The sequence below is a fragment of the Hyla sarda genome, chromosome 2 (assembly GCF_029499605.1).
Source record: "Hyla sarda isolate aHylSar1 chromosome 2, aHylSar1.hap1, whole genome shotgun sequence".
Taxonomy (NCBI): domain Eukaryota; kingdom Metazoa; phylum Chordata; class Amphibia; order Anura; family Hylidae; genus Hyla; species Hyla sarda.
In genome coordinates, this window is record NC_079190.1 from 444,869,753 (window position 1) to 444,889,072 (window position 19,320).

Consider the following 19,320-nt stretch of genomic DNA (forward strand, 5'->3'; position numbering starts at 1 on the left):
GTTGTCAGCATGTAGCCAATCTAACATAACTGATAGTATGGTAACTGAGGTATACACGGCCTAAAAATAATATTCATTTAGAGATTGTAAAACAGTAAGTCCAAAATATCCAGTCTGTTTTTGATCAATATTTTTAAGCTCATGGTAGAATTTCCACTGAATGATGAGGAAAAATGGGGCAGGAAGTCTTGGTAAACCCTTTTAAATTTTTTAACCTTAAATATGGCTATTACAGCCTCAAAATCTGAATCATGCCACATGTATTGGGGAGATATCCTGGTTATATCCATTTCCTATTCAAATAACATGAACATTAAAGGTGTATTCCATGCAAAAATATTTTATCCCCTATCCTTTGGATAGGGGATAAGGTGTCTGATCGTGGGGGGCCCACTGCTGAGACCCCCCACAATCTCCCTGTAGCACCCACATTCTATGCGGGTGCTGAATCTCCAGTTTCAGAAACCTCCAGGTTTCCGGGACTGGGGACGTGACATCACGCCACACCCCCTCCATTCATGTCTATGGGAGGGGGCGTGACTGCCGTCACGCCCCCTCCCATAGAAATGAATGGAGGGGGCGTGGCGTGACATCACGTCCCCAGTCCCGGAAACCTGGAGGTTTCTGAAACTGGAGATTCAGCACCCGCATAGAAACAAAGCTTCAAACAAAGCTCCGGCACCAGTATTATTTCATGAGAAAGTTCATAGCAATCCCTTTATGACCATAATATATATTTTGTCAGTGACATAGCCTGGTACTGATCTCCTGACTGTTGCATGACAGTAGGCCTCCTGCTCTAACTACCAGGAGCAGAGAAACCACTTGGCTGCCAAGATCCAATTATGCTTGTGGCATCTAAGTGGTTCCTGAGCATCTGTCACTCCATTGGAACCCGGCTTGACATAATTGTCAGGACACAGATTGCGATGTGTTTCCTGTCAGTATAGCATTGATTCTGAGCAAAGTGTTACAGCCTCTGGCTATTACTCATGTCAAGGCTTGTTTGGTTTCTTGGAATTGATAAATAATTTGTAAAGGAGCAATTAATATTACTAAGCTTCGATTTGGTGCTGTGACTCACTGCATTGGTATCTCTCCAGCAATCGTAATAAAGTAGGAGCACTCACCAAGGAGTAAAATCCAAGTGGGCCTTTATTAAGTACACAAGGTCCAAGGTGCAGCAAAACAGGGAAACAGATGTTTTATGTGGCTCCAAAGCTGCACGAAACGACCGTAGTCCTGTTATGCTGCACCTTGGACCATGTATATCCAATAAATTCCTACTTACATTTGACTCTATGGTGGGTGCTGCTGCTTTTTTTCTACTGCTGAAGAGCTGTTAAACAGTGGGAACTATTATCTGAATTGTTCGCTGAGCACCATAGGACAGAGAGGAGTCCGCATTTGCATTATTGGAACTGCTTTGTACTGTGGACACACATAAAGGTAATAGTGCTATGCCATCACATTGGAAAATTAACTCTGTTTAAAACTCCTTTAAAAGACAAAATCACAGCAATGTATATACAGTGGTCCCTCAAGTTACAATATTAATTAGTTCCAGGACGACCATTGTATGTTGAAACCATTGTATGTTGAGACCATAACTCTATGGAAACCTGGTAATTGGTTCTGAAGCCCCAAAATGTCATCCAAAAATAGGAAAAAGTGAGAGTTAAAGAAAAATATGTAGATAACTAATATAGATAAAGCAAGTCCTTACATAAAAAAGTAAGACTGCCGGAGACTGTAAATCACTGTTTATTTCAGTGTTTCCCAACCAGGGTGGCTCCAGCTGTTGCAAAACTACAACTACCAGCATGCCCGGACAGCCTTTGGCTGTCCGGGCATGCTGGAAGTTGTAGTTTTGCAACAGCTGGAGGCATCCTTGTTGGGAAACACTGGTCTATGTAGAGGACAGGAGCTTCTTCAGGGTCCGGCACAGTACACACAATGTCCTAAAAAAGTAAAATGGAGCCGCCCTCACCTGGTGTCCAAAGGAGCAGCTAACCGTGGCACAGGTAAAGAGTACAGAACATGTAATACCTCCCTGTACTGTAGGGGGCGCTACCAGTCAGCCAGTCAGTGCATTAACTTTAGGAATACAGGGGTTTTACCAGTGAAATATCCATTCTGATTGGTCGGTTCATCCAGCCATTGACATGTTTCGCAGATTCCATAACATTGTATGTTGAGTCTGGTTTCAAGTTACAATGGTCCAGAAAAGAACATTGTATGTTGAAACTATTGTATGTTGAGGCCATTGTAAGTTGAGGGATCACTGTACCGTATAGCAATCTGCTAATTTGATATCATAATGACTCTTTTTACCTGCAAAGGCGAATAAAACCTTCAAAGCAAGAGAACATTTAAAGCGATGTCCACACTTTTGCAGCTAAAGAAAGTACTTCTGTTATTAGCGTTATATTAGGAGATTGCTATTTATGTGATATTTAACTATATTCTTTTAAGCGGCTCCAACAGTTAAACTTTACTTGAACTAATATCTGGTTAGAAGTAAGAGCAATCCTTCCAAGAAGAAGTCAATTTAGGCTTTAAAGGGGTAATTCGGTGGCAAACAATTTTATTTTTAAATCATATGGTGCCAGAAAGTTAAACAGATTTGTGAATTAAGCAAAAAGGAGAATGTGTCCGGCACTGCTTCGGCTGACCAAATGGATATGGTGGACCAGGATATGAGATTCAGGAAAACAGTATTTTGAGAAGGTAGGGGTGCTCTGACTGATATGTGAAAGTGCAATATTCCAATGTGGGAGAGATATGGAAAAACAATCGTCACTCACCGGTCTTCTTCAGCAATAAGTTTCTTTAATGCAAAATACTCACATACATAAAGGCAATTGGGGAGGAAGAGAGATTGACAGGGGGGTATTAACCTCCAGATGGAGGTTAATACCCCCCCTGTCGATCTCTCTCCCCAATTGCCTTTATGTATGTGAGTATTTTGCATTAAAGAAACTTATTGCTGAAGAAGACCGGTGAGTGCCGATTGTTTTTCCATATCTCTCCCACATTGGAGATTTGTAAATTACTTCTATTTAAAAATCTTATTCCTTCCAGTACTTATCAGCTTCTGTATTCTACAGAGGAAGTTCTTTTCTTTTTGGATTTCTTTTCCGTCTGACCACAGTGCTCTCTGCTGACACCTCTGTCCATGTCAGGAACTGTCCAGAGTAGGAGCAAATCCCCATAGCAAACCTATTCTGCTCTGGACAGTTCCTGACATGGACAGAGGTGTCAGCAGAGAGACAGAAAAGAAATTCAAAAAGAAAATAACTTCCTCTGGAGCATACAGCAGCTGATAAGTACTGGAAGGAATAAGATTTTTAAATAGAAATAATTTACAAATCTGTTTAACTTTCTGCCACCAGTTGATTAAAATGTTATATTTATTTTTTCCCACCGGAGTACCCCTTTAAGTGTACAATCTGGAACACCATTAACACAAACATCCTGACCCGCACTACGGAGATGCACACGTATTATTAATACACCATGTACGTTTTTATCTTTAGATGTTTGTGGTATAAGACATAATAGCAGACTATTAGCGGATATGAAAACTGGACACAGAATTTATTGAGCGTAGTGAATATGTATATATTGTATATATACCTGCACACCTTGTAAACTGCAAACAGGAAGTTTAATATGATGCATAATTCGGAACAATTGACCATCTGACCCACTGTCTACATGCGACTCATTATAAGCATGGTATAAAAGAGTTCATTGTCCATATGTAGACCCTGTCAATAGACTATTGCACGTTATTTCCCAGAATGCATAGTCAGGTTTATAGTGGAGTGCCAGCTCACAAACGTCCCAGTACATCCACAAATACAGTATACTCGGAGTATAGAACGTAGAGTGGAAGAAATACAGCCACCAACTAAAATCGCAACAATATGCAGAAAATAATTCCATATATAAGTATGTGCAATATCCGGAAACATTTCTTATGTGGACAGAAATATACTGTATATATATATATATGTATAATAGTTATGGCACCTTTATCACATAAATAATATGTAGTGATGTAAACATGTTCCATATTAGAATAAATATTTTTCAGTGTAGCTGTCTTGATTCTGTATGGGAAAAAAAGTCACTGTATGAATGTAGTATGTGCCCTTTATAGTGGCTGTTTTAAAGGGGTACTCAATGGTGGAAAACAATGGTGGAAAACAATTTATTTTAAATCAACTGGTGCCGCAAAGTTATACAGATTTGTAAATTACTTCTATTAAAGAATCTTAATCCTTCCAGTACTTATCAGCTGCTCTATACTAAAGAGAAAGTTCTTTTCTTTTTGAATTTTTTTCCCGTCTGTCCACAGTGCTCTCTGCTGACACCCACAGTGCTCTCTGCTAACACCCATATTCCCATAGCAAACCTCTCCTGCTCTGGACAGTTCCTGACTAGGGATGAGCGAACTTACAGTAAATTCAATTTGTCACGAACTTCTCTGCTCGGCAGTTAATGACTTATCCTGCATAAATTAGTTCAGCTTTCAGGTGCTCCGGTGGGCTGGAAAAGGTGGATACATTCCTAGGAAAGAGTCTCCTAGGACCGTATCCACCTTTTCCAGCCCACGGGAGCACCTGAAAACTGAACTCATTTATGCAGGATAAGTCATCAACTGCCGAGCCGAGAAGTTTGTGACAAATCGAATTTACTGTAAGTTCGCTCATCTCTATTCCTGACATGGACAAAGGTGTCAGCAGAAAGCACTGCGGACAGACAGAAAATAAATTCAAAAAGAAAAGAACTTTCTCTGTAGTAAACAGCAGCTGATAAGTACTGGAAGGATTATGATTTATTTTTTTTTTTAAATAGAAATCATTTACAAATCTGTTCAACTTTCTGGCACCAGTTAATTTAAAATAAATAGCTTTCCAATGGGAGTACCCCTTTAAGGATCTGAACAGAAAATATCTGCAATGCGTCCATGTAAATAAGCTCTGACCTTTACTTTAATATTAAACACTATAGCTATAGTTTTTTTTTCCTTAACAACTGAGACAGGTCATCTATAGTTTTGGAGTCTCCCCTAAGATTCAATTCTTTTTTGAGTTTTTTTTTTTTAGTGCAGGGTCTTCCTCTTGCTCCTATATGTTTTTGGAGGGTAGTGGGAGGATGGCTTAGGCCAGTGTTTTCCAAACAGTGTGCCTCCAGCTGTTGCAAAACTACAACTCCCAGCATGCCTGGACAGCCTTCGGCTGTCCAGGCATTCTGGGAGTTGTAGTTTTGCAACAGCTGGAGACACACTGTTTGGAAAACGCTAATTTAGGCGATCCAGGCCATGTACTGGAGTTTGTGAATGCTATAGTGATCTGGAATTGTTATAGTGTATGCGGTTGGAGCATTTTAGTTAGCACTTAAAAGGCTGACAGATCTGCTTTAAAAGGGTACTCCGGTAGGAAAAAAAAATGTTTTCAAATCAACTGGTGCCAGAAAGTTAAACAGATTTATAAATTACTTCTATTTAAAAATCTTAAGCCTTCCAGTACTTATCAGCTGCTGTATGCTCCACAGGAAGTTGTGTAGTTCTTTCCAGTCTGACCACAGTGCTCTCTGCTGCCCCCTCTGTCCGTGTCAGGAACTATCCAGAGCAGTAGAGGTTTGCTATGGGTTTTTGTTCCCGCTGTGGACAGTTCTTGACATGGACAGAGGTGTCAGCAGAGAGCACTGTGGTCAGACTCTAAAGAACTACACAACTTCCTCTGTAGTATACAGCAGCTGATAAGTACTGGAAGGATTAAGATTATTAAATCAAAGTAATTTACAAATTTGTAAAACTTTCTGGAACCCGTTTATTTGAAAACATTTGTTTTCCACTGGAGTACCCCTTTAAATCAGACCTGTTTAGGGTATAAAGTAAGGGCATAGCTGTATAGGGGTTTTGACACTGAATCCGTACATACCTTTTAAAATTTTCTTGACCCCTCCAGCGCTGAGGTTATAAAATATTTATGCAAATTAGGCTTTGGAGCCCACTGAGCGTCCCCTTCGGCCACCAAAGAGGCGGAGATTACATCACAATCTAGTGGCTGCCAATTAGGATGCTGGGAGGGGGGGAGGTTAGAAGAGGTGACCAATGCACAAACTTTGCTGGGTTTTAACAGCAAGGGTAAAGCTAAACGCTGGTATCTCGGCGCTGGATGGGTCAATTAACTATAAAGAGGTGTGTACACATTCAGGGTCAAAATCCCTATACATCCATGCATACAGAAATGCAAAAATGTCATAGAAAGCTCAGAATGACTCGTACCATGATGGGATATTCTTAAACTATCTGTCTTCCCTATAAACCATCAATATTAGATCTGGAAGGATCTGACTCCCTGCACCCCAGACAATCAGCTGTTTGAAGTGGCTGCAAGCAAGGTTAAGCTAACAAGGGGGGTTCTAGGGGTTGGACCCTGTTAACCCTAATATTGCTGGCAGGATAGGATAGGCCACCAATTATGGTTCACTATTTGCTCTTTTCCTTAAAGGGGTACTCCACTCTAAACATCTTATCCTCTATCCCCAGCGGTGGGACCCCCACAATCTCTGCTGCAGCACCCCTGTCATTCAGTGCACGGAGCCGCCACGCTCCCTCCATTCACGTCTATGGGAGGAGGCGTGACGGCTATGTACTAGCCCTCACGCCCCCTCCCACAGACATGAATGGAGGGGCGTGGTGTGACGTCACGAACATGGAAGCTGCAAGCTTCCGTGTTCCAGACACTGCCGCTACCGACCCGGAGATCGCGGGGGTCCCTAGCGGCGGTACATCTGCGATCTAACATCTTATCCCCTATGCTTTAGATAGGGGATAAGATGTTTAGAGTGGAGTACCCCTTTATATTTCAGATGAGTAGAAACTTTATGTCAAAAAGAGGTGTAAATGCTAGGCTACAGGAGAAAACAGCTGGTTCTGTGAGACCCTAGCGAGGCTCTTGCAGAACTCCGGCAGAAAATTCCGATTTCGGCTAAGAGGCGCACACCCAAGTATTGTGAAAGAAAGCAGGCTTTATTAATTCATAAAACATGCAGTGGGAACCGTACAACGCGTTTCAAAGGTTTTCCTTCTTCTTCAGGTCCTTTCAGACCTGAAGAAGAAGGAAAGCTTTTGAAACGTGTTGTCCCATTCGAACTGCATGTTTTATGAATTAATAAAGCCTGCTTTCTTTCACAATACTTGTGTGTGTGCCTCTTAGCCGAAATTGGAATTTTCTGCCGGAGTTCTGCGAGAGCCTTGCAAGGGTCTCACGGAACCAGCTGTTTTCTCCTGTATCCACACCGCTTGCATAGCGGGACCAACGGTTGGCTGCCTCCCGATACTGAACACCGCTTCCAGCTACTTGCTACATGCGATCGCCAGTGTTGTGCCTGCCTGCACAACACCCATAGGTGAGCAATATTCCTATTTTGGACAACTGTCCAACCTTTTATAATAAGGATTAACTGCACTATATTGCGCCATCTTTGCATTTCTTTCCCTCTCCTGCTAAATGCTAGGCTAAGGAAGTGTGAGCCTAATCCTCGCTCCGTCCGGCTCATATTCACCCTCCTATTCAGATTTACATCGCCTCAGACTTATAATCACAACCCTCTTAGCATAGAATTCGCACCTCCTTTTAAAAAGAAGTTCCCGCCCACCTGACTATACAGGGAAAATGTAGATAGTCAAATAGTAAAATCGCTATATCTTGGGAATGGAGGGGCGCAACAATAAAATAAAACAAGCATTGGAATCAGGGTGCCTAAGACTACAATAATAAAACTAGTTTTTTATATGGACTAAAGATGGATTAAAACTGGATTCATGGTTTACAAAATGCTATACCTAATCTGAAGCTCAGATCTTAAAATAAGGCCTTTTTCACACAAACAAGTTACATGTGTATTTTTGCGTTCATATTACGGATGAGAGCCCTGGACTGACCGCAGCCAGGCCGGGACATGCATCTGTAGTACTGATGCAAACACACAGATGTAACTATCCCATGTGAATCGGCCTGAATGTGACCATTTTCTCTTTATTCCTATATAGCTGGTCGATATATGTATAGATGATGATTTTGGCTTATCTCAGTGGCTTTGTACTTGGGTGCTGTGGGTTGACTATACCGTGTACCTTTGTATTGGTTGAAGTAAAGAAATAAGATATCAAGTAGTAATTTTGAATTGACCTTGAAGAGAACTTTTATTGGGTCTTTTAAAAGCAGCAATCCTAAGTTAATATGACAGACCCTGTAAAAGGCACTATATGCCACTATACATGAGAAAGGAAAAAAAATAAATTGATACTGACCAACTAAATAAATCTTTATAATACTCGTTCTGAGTACTGAAACATTTATATATAATCTATGTCCTATTGTATATTTTACCATGTGCTTTTTATATATTCTCTAGAAAACAATGGACAGGAAGGCCCTGGTCCTGGCTGCTTATGAGACTAGCAAAGCTCTCTTGCATCTTTATTTTTATGGAAAGGATTTCTGAGGCATAGATGAAGTAAAAACACTAGAAGACAAAGATTTCTTTTTTTTCGATTCTAAACTGTAAAAGTACAAGAATATAGAGTATCGATTACATGGACAATTCAATCCTGGGCCTCAGGAAGTACACTTTGTTAATACCTCAAATATCCATACACACAAACTCACTATATCAAACCATTGGAGAGATATCTACTATTCTCCAAAAAAAATAAGAAAAAAATAAACATTAGCAGCTAAAATGTTGGCTATCCACATTGTACCCATTACCCATACCACAGGCAGCCATTTGATGTTGACCCATTGTCCTTCTTGTGCATACGTAGGAAACTAATGACATCACTTAGATTTAAATAAAGAGCCTCTTGCTTCAGTAATGTCAATAATCCCAAATATTCTCTTCACTATAAATATGGCTCCCAAATTGGCTGCCTTCATTGTATGACATTAAAGGGGTTGTCTACTTTCAACAATATCTTTTTCTTAGAAGAGTCTCCTGGCCATAAGCTAATCATAGGCCATCCGGCTGTCAAAACTCCAAGTGATCGGCTCTAATCTGTGGGCCAACCTTTCAGCTTGTGTTGTATTTCCCTACAGCACCACCACAGGGGAAAATAAGTATTACGCAAGTCCCATTAAAATAAATATGAGCTGTCCATAATAATTCCCAGACTTGCTGGATCTTCCAGAGCCATGGTTGTCTTTATAGCTGCTCTGGTTAATAGATTAGGGACCTGAATTGGAGACCTCCTTCTATGACTAATAGGTTTTCTAAACCAGACAACCCCTTTGATAGGTACATTGAAAACACTAAATCCAAAATTCACCTAAAATATTCTTACTATATTTTCTGTATTCTCTTTTATTTAATAAGCACAATTTATATGAGCTACAAGATTACAAAACAACAGCAGTCCGTAGGTTAGACTGATACCACCGTCTTGCTACATGAGAAGGAAGCTAGAGTCGACAAAACTGCCATTGAGTTCATGATCAGTTGTATAAAGATGCCGCACAATGTTTCACACCCATGCGTAGTCACTCATCAGATGCCAGAAATCTTGCTTTGGGGCCCAGGATTTTACTTGTCCGTAACTTGAAGACATATCTATTTAAAGTTTTCAAAAACTTCAGTCTGGAAGTGTTAAGATCTCCCTCTCTCTCTTTTCTTCAATAGAGTCCAGTAGTTTAGAGAGTGAGAATCCATGATGAGAAATAAGAATCTCTTCTGTTAAAGAAATACTGAGGCACAAAACAGTTGCTTCAACTATTTTCATACATGAAATCCCTTTTCTTGTAAATGCATCATTTGTAATCGTAAAGTCTGTATGCTGCTCACTATTCTTCTCTGGTGCCCAATGAGCGTAACACCAACATTTCTGATGTCACTATGGGAAAGAAACAAGGTAATTAATCACATAAGAGAAGTAGGAAATGTATATACAATACATGTCTCTAAAGGGGTTGTCCCACGTTTAATTTAAAAGTGGCCAGACTGGCATGGATAAAAAAAAAAAAAGCAAACAAATAAAAGCTATATTCATCTTGCCTTGCACAGTTCCCCCTTACTGCCGGTATGACAGCACCTGGTCTCAGCTTTTCACCACTTCTTAATCTTTGTCTCAATTTAAGTAAGTGCCCACTTGGTCAGTCACTGGCTGCAGCGGTGACCAGTGATCGGCTGAAAAGGAACTTCCTTGTGTCAAGGTGGAAACTAGGAAGTATTGAACAGCAGGGACTGAGCAATAGATTAGTAGTGGTAAAGCATTGGGTCATAAATTATAGCAGTTTCCCCCCCCCCCAAAAAAAAAAAAAGTAAAACACTGAGTAACCCCATTAATGCTATAGTGGCCCTGTCACAGTGCTGAGACACCAATAAGCAGTAGAATGAGTGTGGTTGCCCAGTATGGGAGGTGTTACCCCGTACCCTTGCTGTCCTGTCAGGCAACCTCCCTAAAGTGTCCCCTCGGCCCCCTTGCATCTGTCACCCCCATGTAAATATGTTTCTAATGTATTATACCCTGTAATGTGTTCAGAAAGCATTGTCACTTTAAGACGGTTACCATGTGACTTGTCATGTGATTGTTACCCAGGAGGTATCAGTGACCAGGTGATCACAGGGGTGACCTATGGGCTCCCTGCTGGTCTCCCCCATATAAGTCCTGGGAGGAGCTAGCTCTTTCTCTTTCCTTACAAGTCTTTGCTGAGGTAAAGTTGAGTCCTAGAGAGCGTCCAGAGTCATAGGAGGCCTCAAGTCCAGTCTGCAGCCACAAGCAGCTACAAGTAACCACAGTATCAGTATTGTCAGTCATCAGTCAAGTCAAGTCAGTCACAGTCACCATTTGTCAAGTCAGCTTGGCCTGCATTAAATTTACTACAAGTCCCAGCAAGCCCTTAAGGTCTCTGAGTCACTGGTCACCTCCGTAGGCCCTGGCTGAACTGTATAGACTTTACCATCTGTCTACCCTCAGTAAAGCTACCGCTATCTGTAACTTGGCATTGGAGTCATTATTGCCCCCCGTGCCTAGACCAGGATCTAGCGGTATACCTTCGGGTGGTATCGAGGATAAACCACGCCCTGGTGTCACGAATACAAGGGGTTAATGCCATCTGCCCCTAGGGTAATTCCATCTGCCCTTTGCATCACACCCTCTACCACATGAGCATAGAGAAACCTGCACTTTTAACTAAAGATGCGCTTTACATCCTGGTTCGTATTGATCTCTATCAATGGATATGGAAGGAGATCGCTGTGGGCTGGGGAGTGAAACGCTTAATGCGTGCTTCTCCTTACTTGTTCTACTGAATGGTGGATGTCATCAGCACTGAGATCCTGACTGAACAAAACATATCTCTGTGACAAAATTATCTTTTTATGACAGTGACACTTTAAGACATGGGTGTAAGTATAGCTGTAGCTATAGCCGGGCCCAGAGGTTAAGGGGCCCGGCTATAGCTGTTACTTCTGCTATCTATACTATGTGGGTTCTCTGATATATGGTGCAATTATTTATATCAGTAATAATGACTACTTATGTTGCTGTTTCAGTGTCTTATATGGTTTGGGGCCCATCTCATTTTTCAATAGGCCCTATTAATTCAAATTCTATGGCCAATATCCCATTTTAACCAACAACTTTTTGGACATGTCAATCAAATGTTATATACATCTATCTATCTATACCAATTAAAGTGTCCCACAGCACTCCAATATAGGGTGAAAAAACAATTAAGTTTATTTCCCCATATGTGGCAAGCAACGTTTCGACTGTCTGCACAGTCTTTACCAAGCATGCTTGATAAAGACTGTGCAGACAGTCGAAACGTTTCTTGCCACATATAAGGAAATAAACGTAATCATGTTTTCACCCTATATTGGAGTCCTGTGGGACGCTTTACTTGGTATTGACTACTACTGCTGCCAGTGACCTGGGCTGCGATTGGGCCCGCCTGCACCCACATCACCTTGACACTGCTGGTAGTGCTGCTCCGCTATCCACATTATTTATCCTGGCAGGTAAATGGTTACACTCTTGTATCTTTTGTTTCTGTCATGACTGATTCCTATGAAGAACGTTTCTTTGCTTTATGGCTTTACAATATATAAATCTTTTGTCAATTTGAGATTAAATGGGCTGTACACTGACTAAACACTTCCACCCATGCAGTCAGATTAATAACCTGGTTTCCCCTGGATGGGTCCTGCCAAGGTACATCTGTCCCATAATACAGAGGCTTGGATAGCTTTAGTCGTTAGTTGTGACAATAGAAGCAATGAAACATGTTGAACACCGTCCATTCATCACCATTATTTTAGTTGCTTTTCCTTTCACCTTCTACAGTTCGCCACTTTTATTTCTGCTATTGTATTTAGATACAAGTTCTAATTGTTAAACTGAATGTTTCATTAAAATGCTAATAAGCCACCGATCCTGCATTATTGTTTCTCTCATATTCTGAAATGACTTACTCAATGCTCATTCTGCAAACCAAGTCCAACGTTGTAAACCCAGCCGCCATGAAATTATTAGCGTACTGACCCATCTTTATGGACTCTAGCCACTCTGTCACTGTGACAAAAAAGTGATATTCTGGTGTTTCCCCTGGCGACTCTGGCAAGCTGGGGAAAAGAGGAAAATGACATCAGTTAGTTGGTTTATTGGACATGACATCACAATATTTATAATTTCTAACAATTCTTAAAATGTGTGTGTAGCTAGACTTTTGCAAAGTTAATGTTGCTATGGCTTGGGTTATGTTCACACTCTGTACAGGGGTTCTGCCATTTTTAACAATTGCCATTGTGAGTTTTTCTTACTGCTAAAACAACATGTTGCCTAACTGTCTAGGATAGATAGTCTGGCAACTCCCTGCAGCACAGCTATGTTGTGCACTGTACCAGTTAAACTCCTTCTTTGGACACTAGTTGAGAACAGCTCCATTATCTCATCACTCTACAGGATCAGGGAGAAGCTCCTGCATCCAGCATTGTACAATATTTTCAGGGAGAAGCTCCTGCATCCAGCATTGTACAATATTTTCAGGGAGAAGCTCCTGCATCCAGCATTGTACAATATTTTCATTCTACAATGATCTTTCCCGTATCAGTTGGTGTTGTGACTTGAGAATCACCTTAAATGCTTGTTTCATGGCTTTTAGCTGCATCTTGATAAGGAACCACAATGCAGCCTGGCAAATCCCCAAAATCAGTCAAATTCTTGGAGAGTTCTTTAACCCCTTAATGACCAAGCCCATTTTCACCTTAAGGACCAGGCCAATTTTATTTTTCCGTTTTCATTTTTTCCTCCTTGCCTTCTAAAATCCATAACTCTTTTATATTTCCATCTACAGACCCATGTAAGGGCTTGTTTTTTGCGTGACCAATTGTACTTTGTAATGAAATCTCTCATTTTACCATAAAATGTACAGCGAATGGGCAAAATTTTTTTTTTAGGGAGGAAATTTAAATGAAAACCAAAATTTTGCACATTTTGGAGGGTTTTGTTTTCACACTGTACACTTTACGGTAAAAATGACATGTGTTCTTTATTCTGTGGGTCAATACAATTAAAATGATACCCATGGCTAGATACTTTTATATTTTTGCACCGATTAAAAAAAATCTAAAACTTTTTGTACAAAATCAGTAATCTAAAATCGCCCTATTTTGACCACCTATAACTTTTTCATTTTTCCTTATATTGGGCGGTATGAGGGCTCATTTTTTGTGCCGTCATCTGTAATTTTTTTTAGATACCACATTTGCATATATAAAACTTTTAGATAATTTTTTATAATTTTTTTTTTTTAATAAAATGTGACAAAAAAGCAGCATTTTTGGACTTTTTTATTTGTTACGTTTATGCCATTCACCGTACGGGATCATTAACATTATATTTTGATAGGACGGACATTTACGAATGCGGCGATACCAAATATGTTTATTAAAAAAAATGTTACGCTTTTTGGGAGTAAAATGGGAAAAAATGACAATTTTCATTTTTATTGGGGGAGAGGATTTTGACTTTTTATTCTTACATTTTTCAACTTTTTTTTTACACTTTTTATGTCCCCATAGGGGACTATCTATAGCAATCCTTTGATTGCTAGTACTGTGCAGTGCTATGCATAGGACACAGCACTGCTCAGTATTATCAGTGATCTTCTGCTCTGGTCTGCTCGACCGCAGACCAGAGCAGAAGACCCCGGGAGATGGCCGGAGCAAGGTGAGGGGACCTCCGGCTGTCATGCTGGATGATCGGATCCCCACGGCAGCGCTGCGGGCGATCCGATCATCCAATCAAAGTACTGCAATGCCGCAGATGCCGTGATCTGTATTGATCACGGTATCTGAGGGGTTAATGGCGGACATCCACGCGATCACGGATGTTGGCCATTACGGGCGGGTCCCCGGCTGCTGCTAGCAGCCCGAACCTGCCGTGTATGATGCGAGCACCCTTCCGATGCTCGCGGTCATACACAGGACGTAAATGTACGTCCTGGTGCGGGAAGTCCCGCCAAACCAGGACATACATTTACGTCCGTGGTCGTTAAGGGGTTAAACCCTTCAGTGGGAGAAGTAAAGTCTTAAACAGAACCCGTAATCAGATTTTACCATATATAACATGTAGTGACAGGATATATATGGTAAAACATCCAATGGAGACATTTCTGCCCACAGAAATGGTGAGAATATTTAGTTTAAATGTCTCCCTGGCTTACCATGTAAGTAGTCCTTTGGGTTTGGAGCTATACTTACCTAGTCCCATCTTCTCCAGCTGTAATCATGCCCCCTCAGTGTGCCTGACAACCCTCGTCACCGGCCTGCTCCCTTAGCAGACAGAGCAGAGCAATGACGTGGACCGTGTCTGGGCTGTCAGGCACACTGAGAGAAGCGAAACTAGGTGAGTATAGCTCCCTTCCCAGGGGACTACTTATGGGGCCGGTGAGGGACTCTTTTGAACTATATATTCTCACCATCCCTGTGGGCAGAAACGTCTCCCAGGGATGTTAAGGAAGAAGATTTTACCATATACATATACATGGTACATATTATTAAAAAAAAGCCGTCCAAAGCTGATGATTTTGGCAAGATCGACCAATTGTCTAAAGTGAATGAAAGCCTCTTGACTTTACCCTGTAAGATGATGTAAGCTGCCAGAGGTGTTTTGCAGTGGTCTATCTCTAATTTCTTCATTGAGAACAATAAATTTTAGGGTGAGCCTAAAGTTTATGTGTATGAAGTGATTGGGAAAGATGGCTGAATATGTGTTTGCCTGACAGCTGTCGCTTTGTATGGGTACTTTAAAGGGTTACTGTCATTCAAAAAAATTTCAACATTATGCAGACATGTCAAAAGTTTTTGTCGGTCATGGTCTCAGTGTAGAGACCCTCACTGATCACTAGATATAGGGTGGAAAAGTGGGCAACAGAGTTCTTCACTCCCTGGCACGATGCTTGATTCGACTTGGATCAAGTGCCAAGCTGGGAAGTGAAGCCCCCTGCCGAGCACTTCTTCCTGTTATATCTATGGATCAGTGGGGTCTCTACACTGAAATGAAAGTAATGCTTTAAAATGATAATGCTGTGAACCATGGCTTTGGATATAAGACAAACCAAGACACCAAACTATGTAGAAGCAGGATACAGGTTGGCTGGGTGAGATGACTTTGATGTAGCTGTCATTGGGTGTTGATTATTTTTGTAGGGATCCAGCTGTAGTACCCTTGGTGCAAACTGTCTCTATAGATCTACAGAATTCTGAAATAGCTGTTTACACATAGGTGTCTGTGGTTTGAATGATATTTCTAGTTATGTTTCAAGGCTCCTAAATGAGGTTATAGGGTAACTTGGTGGAACTCGAAAGAGAGTTTCCTTTTTTCTGGAGGAGAGCCTATATGACTCCATGCACCAGCTGGAACTTTACCAGGAGAACCAGTACCCCCAAGAGCTGTACTCTCACCACACACAAACTAGGGGGAAAATTAGATCCCAGTAGTTACCAAATTATGCACAAGGGAGCAGTCCATGAAACATGTTTAACATATTCCAAAGAGTTAGGACCCTATTATATGATCTTATAAGTGCAAGGATTTTTGAGGAGGGCCGCCGGATTGATTGTACGGCATTCTACTTTCATTATCTGTCACTAATCCTGGAGATATGCGGCCAAAAAAGCAACGCTTTTTTGACAGGTCAAAATGACACCATTAGCTGGACAACAAGCATTTTCTTGTTCAGCGATTGATCACTGGCCATTTTGCACAGGGCTATATTGGCTTATTTGGCCTGTGTATTAGGACCCCCCTGTGTCATGCATTGTTCTCCAGAATCTGTATACCACACTTTTGCCTGGAGTGTTCTTTTAATATCTGCATGGTTGTGAACTCTAGAGGACCTTCCATGTAATAGTAACATTTCCAAAGTAACATTTTTATAATTAGGTTTCCTTTTCTGGCAAGTGTGTTACTACAGCAGGACAATGGGGACAGCCGAAGTGATGATACATTAACAGAAGGAGCCCAACCAATAACCCAGCAGTGTCATTTATCAGGTGAAGCCCGCTCTTCTGCTGTATAGACAGATGTGCTCACAGCTTATAATGGACAGTGCTCATACTTGAAAGGATTGTGTTATTGTAAAGGATAGTGGTGATTAGGATGATGAAGAGATCTCTCAAGATAACAGCATGCAGTAAATGAGCTAAAAAGCTCGGCCGTATTGTGCTTCTGCAATGACCAGTTTAAGACCCAAATAAATAACAATGCCATAGAACAGAGGGCACACGCAAGTCACTCAGTGCTGAGGCTCCTCTTCATCATCAGCTTCTACCGTTATGCATGTGGATTAATAGCGGCTATATTAGTCAAGGTTTTTCTTTATTATGTTCATTGACTTATTTCCCTCCTCATAGGTCAAAGTACTTTGAATTTAATGATCATGATCCTGTGATCTATTTTCCAATGCCCTTTACTATACTTCAGTACGTTATTTGGAGAAACTCCCTTCATCATCTATACAGTGGGCTAATAAATAAGCATCTCATCATTGGCTTAATAAGGACGTTGCATGTTTTCCCTCTTACTTAAAAAGATTGTCCCATATCCGCAAGCTATTTTTAAATGTAGGGCCCTTCTTTTAATAGCAGATTGATAGGATCTTCCTCATGCCATAATAATACTGTACATGGGACAATTAATAGGAAATATGTGTAAATAGTCTATGAGAAAAAGCATAATCTAATATATCAATATAAGATCAATGGGGTCAAACACCCAGCACCCTGTCAATTGGCTGTTTACCAGGGCTACATGTACAGATACCAGAGTTGGAAGCAGATGGCTCCATACATTGGGTAATGTCTGTGCTGGGTTACTGCAGCTCAGATCACATTAAATGAAAGGTAGTTCAACTGTACTAACCCAGCATATCCACCACACAATGTACGGAGCCATCTGCTTTCAGCTCTGGTATCTGTATATGCAGGTATATAGGCAGCTCTGGCAAACAGCTGATCAGCGGGCTACTAGGTGTCGTACATACCTGATCTGTGGACAAGGCATCAATACATTTTGCCTGGAAAGCCCCTTTTAACTCCCTTTAAGGCCCGATTACACGGGGCATGTAAATAGGCCAATAACCCCTTGGGTAATAAGGGCAGCATTCTATAGACAAGCGCATGCTCTGCAAACAAAGCCTTCAATACAAATGTGAACAGATCCTTACACGTGGGTGTTTGTACACAATTTCTTTATTTGTGTGCCATCTCCAGTAAAAGAAAGATAGATGTGAATAGATGAACACTTACCGTATATTGTAAGAGATTACATAAAATAAAATCTTAAAGTATATATTTTATTTTTATACAAATTAATTCTAGTAAGTAATAGCCTGTCACAACAGAAGGAGAGATTGGAGACACTTGTAAATATGAAAATGATGTAGTTTTATTGGATATACATTAAAAAATAAAATTTTTAAAAATTACATATAGGGAGAAACATCCACAAAGTGGAGAGACAAAGGCATTGCTCACAGACAGATCCCCATTAATAAATTATATAAAGGAAAGTGACATAGTGCATAGTCTCACATGTGTGCATGTAACAAATCATATATAGGCAATACAATGCTCTAACCATCATATGGTACAATGCACAGTAGAGACAATAGGCATACCAAGCTATAGCATCCAAGTGCTATCAGGGTCTGCTGGAGCAACGCCACCCCAACGCACGTTTCGGTGAGTCCTTCGTCCTTCACCCTCAGGACGAAGGACTCGCTGAAACGTGCGTTGGGGTGGCGTTGCTCCAGCAGACCCTGATAACACTTGGATGCTATAGCTTGGTATGCCTATTGTCTCTACTGTGTGCATTGTACCATATGATGGTTAGAGCATTGTATTGCCTATATATGATTTGTTAAATGCACACATGTGAGACTATGCACTATGTCACTTTCCTTTATATAATTTATTAATGTGGATCTGTCTGTGAGCAATGCCTTTGTCTCTCCACTTTGTGGATATTTCTCCCTATATGTTATTTTTTTAAATTAAATTTTTTAATGTATATCCAATAAAACTACATCATTTTCATATTTACAAGTGTCCCCAATCTCTCCTTCTGTTGTGATATATTTGTGTAGGAGTACACAATAGGTTAATTATAATAAGCACAAGCTTAATACATTGATCCAAAACTTTAGTTTGCTGTTGTGTTTATAAGTAATAGCCTGGTATTATACTATTGCATTATACTTTAACTTTTAATGCATTTTCTTATATCCGCTTTGCTCTTGTAAAGTTCTGTATTTCCTTGTGGTGATCAAGCTGATGTCTTACAGGCAATGCTCTTTGGGAAAAAGTATGCAAATTAGATCCCCCCAGAAGGTAGAAAACCTGCTCTGTAATGCCATCTGTAGGCAGCTACTCTGTAAATCACTGTCTGACATCTCCAGGAGTCCTAAAACATGTCAGAACTTATCTGGTTTGGCTATTATTGTTTGTCATCTTTGAAAAATACTTTAAAGCGTCACTGTTTGCTATGTCATAGAGACATATCAAAAGTTTTGATCAGTCGGTGTCTGAGTGTTCAGACCCTGACCAATCTCAATAACTAGCTGGGAGAAGACCGTGCGTAGCATGCTCTCTCTCGGTTATGTAACATGTGACCAGGACTTGGACAATGTAAGTCTATAAGGCCATCCAAGTGTCATAGACTCAGGGCAGAGAGAGGAGCATGCGGCAATACACCTCTCCCTATGCTCATTTTCAAGACACAGATCCCAACCTATAAAA

General features: G+C 40.7%; 1 protein-coding gene and 1 long non-coding RNA gene across 3 annotated transcripts in view; one reads left to right on the forward strand and one right to left on the reverse strand.

Moving 5' to 3' along the window:
- The window catches only part of LOC130357026 (uncharacterized), a 39,634-nt gene extending 31,081 nt beyond the window's left edge, over positions 1–8,553 (forward strand). Inside the window, exon 3 of the long non-coding RNA XR_008889071.1 lies at positions 8,437–8,553. This is a non-coding gene — a long non-coding RNA (uncharacterized LOC130357026). The remainder of the gene's footprint in view (positions 1–8,436) is intronic.
- Positions 7,263–19,320, reverse strand: part of EPHA6 (EPH receptor A6) — a 1,030,110-nt gene continuing 1,018,052 nt past the window's right edge. For both annotated transcript variants that reach the window (XM_056559324.1, XM_056559326.1), the window contains 2 exons: positions 12,493–12,642; positions 7,263–9,910 (listed from right to left, as the gene is read on the reverse strand). In XM_056559324.1, coding sequence (XP_056415299.1) covers positions 9,796–9,910; positions 12,493–12,642 — 265 coding nt within the window. In that variant the 3' untranslated portion in view covers positions 7,263–9,795. The remainder of the gene's footprint in view (positions 9,911–12,492; positions 12,643–19,320) is intronic.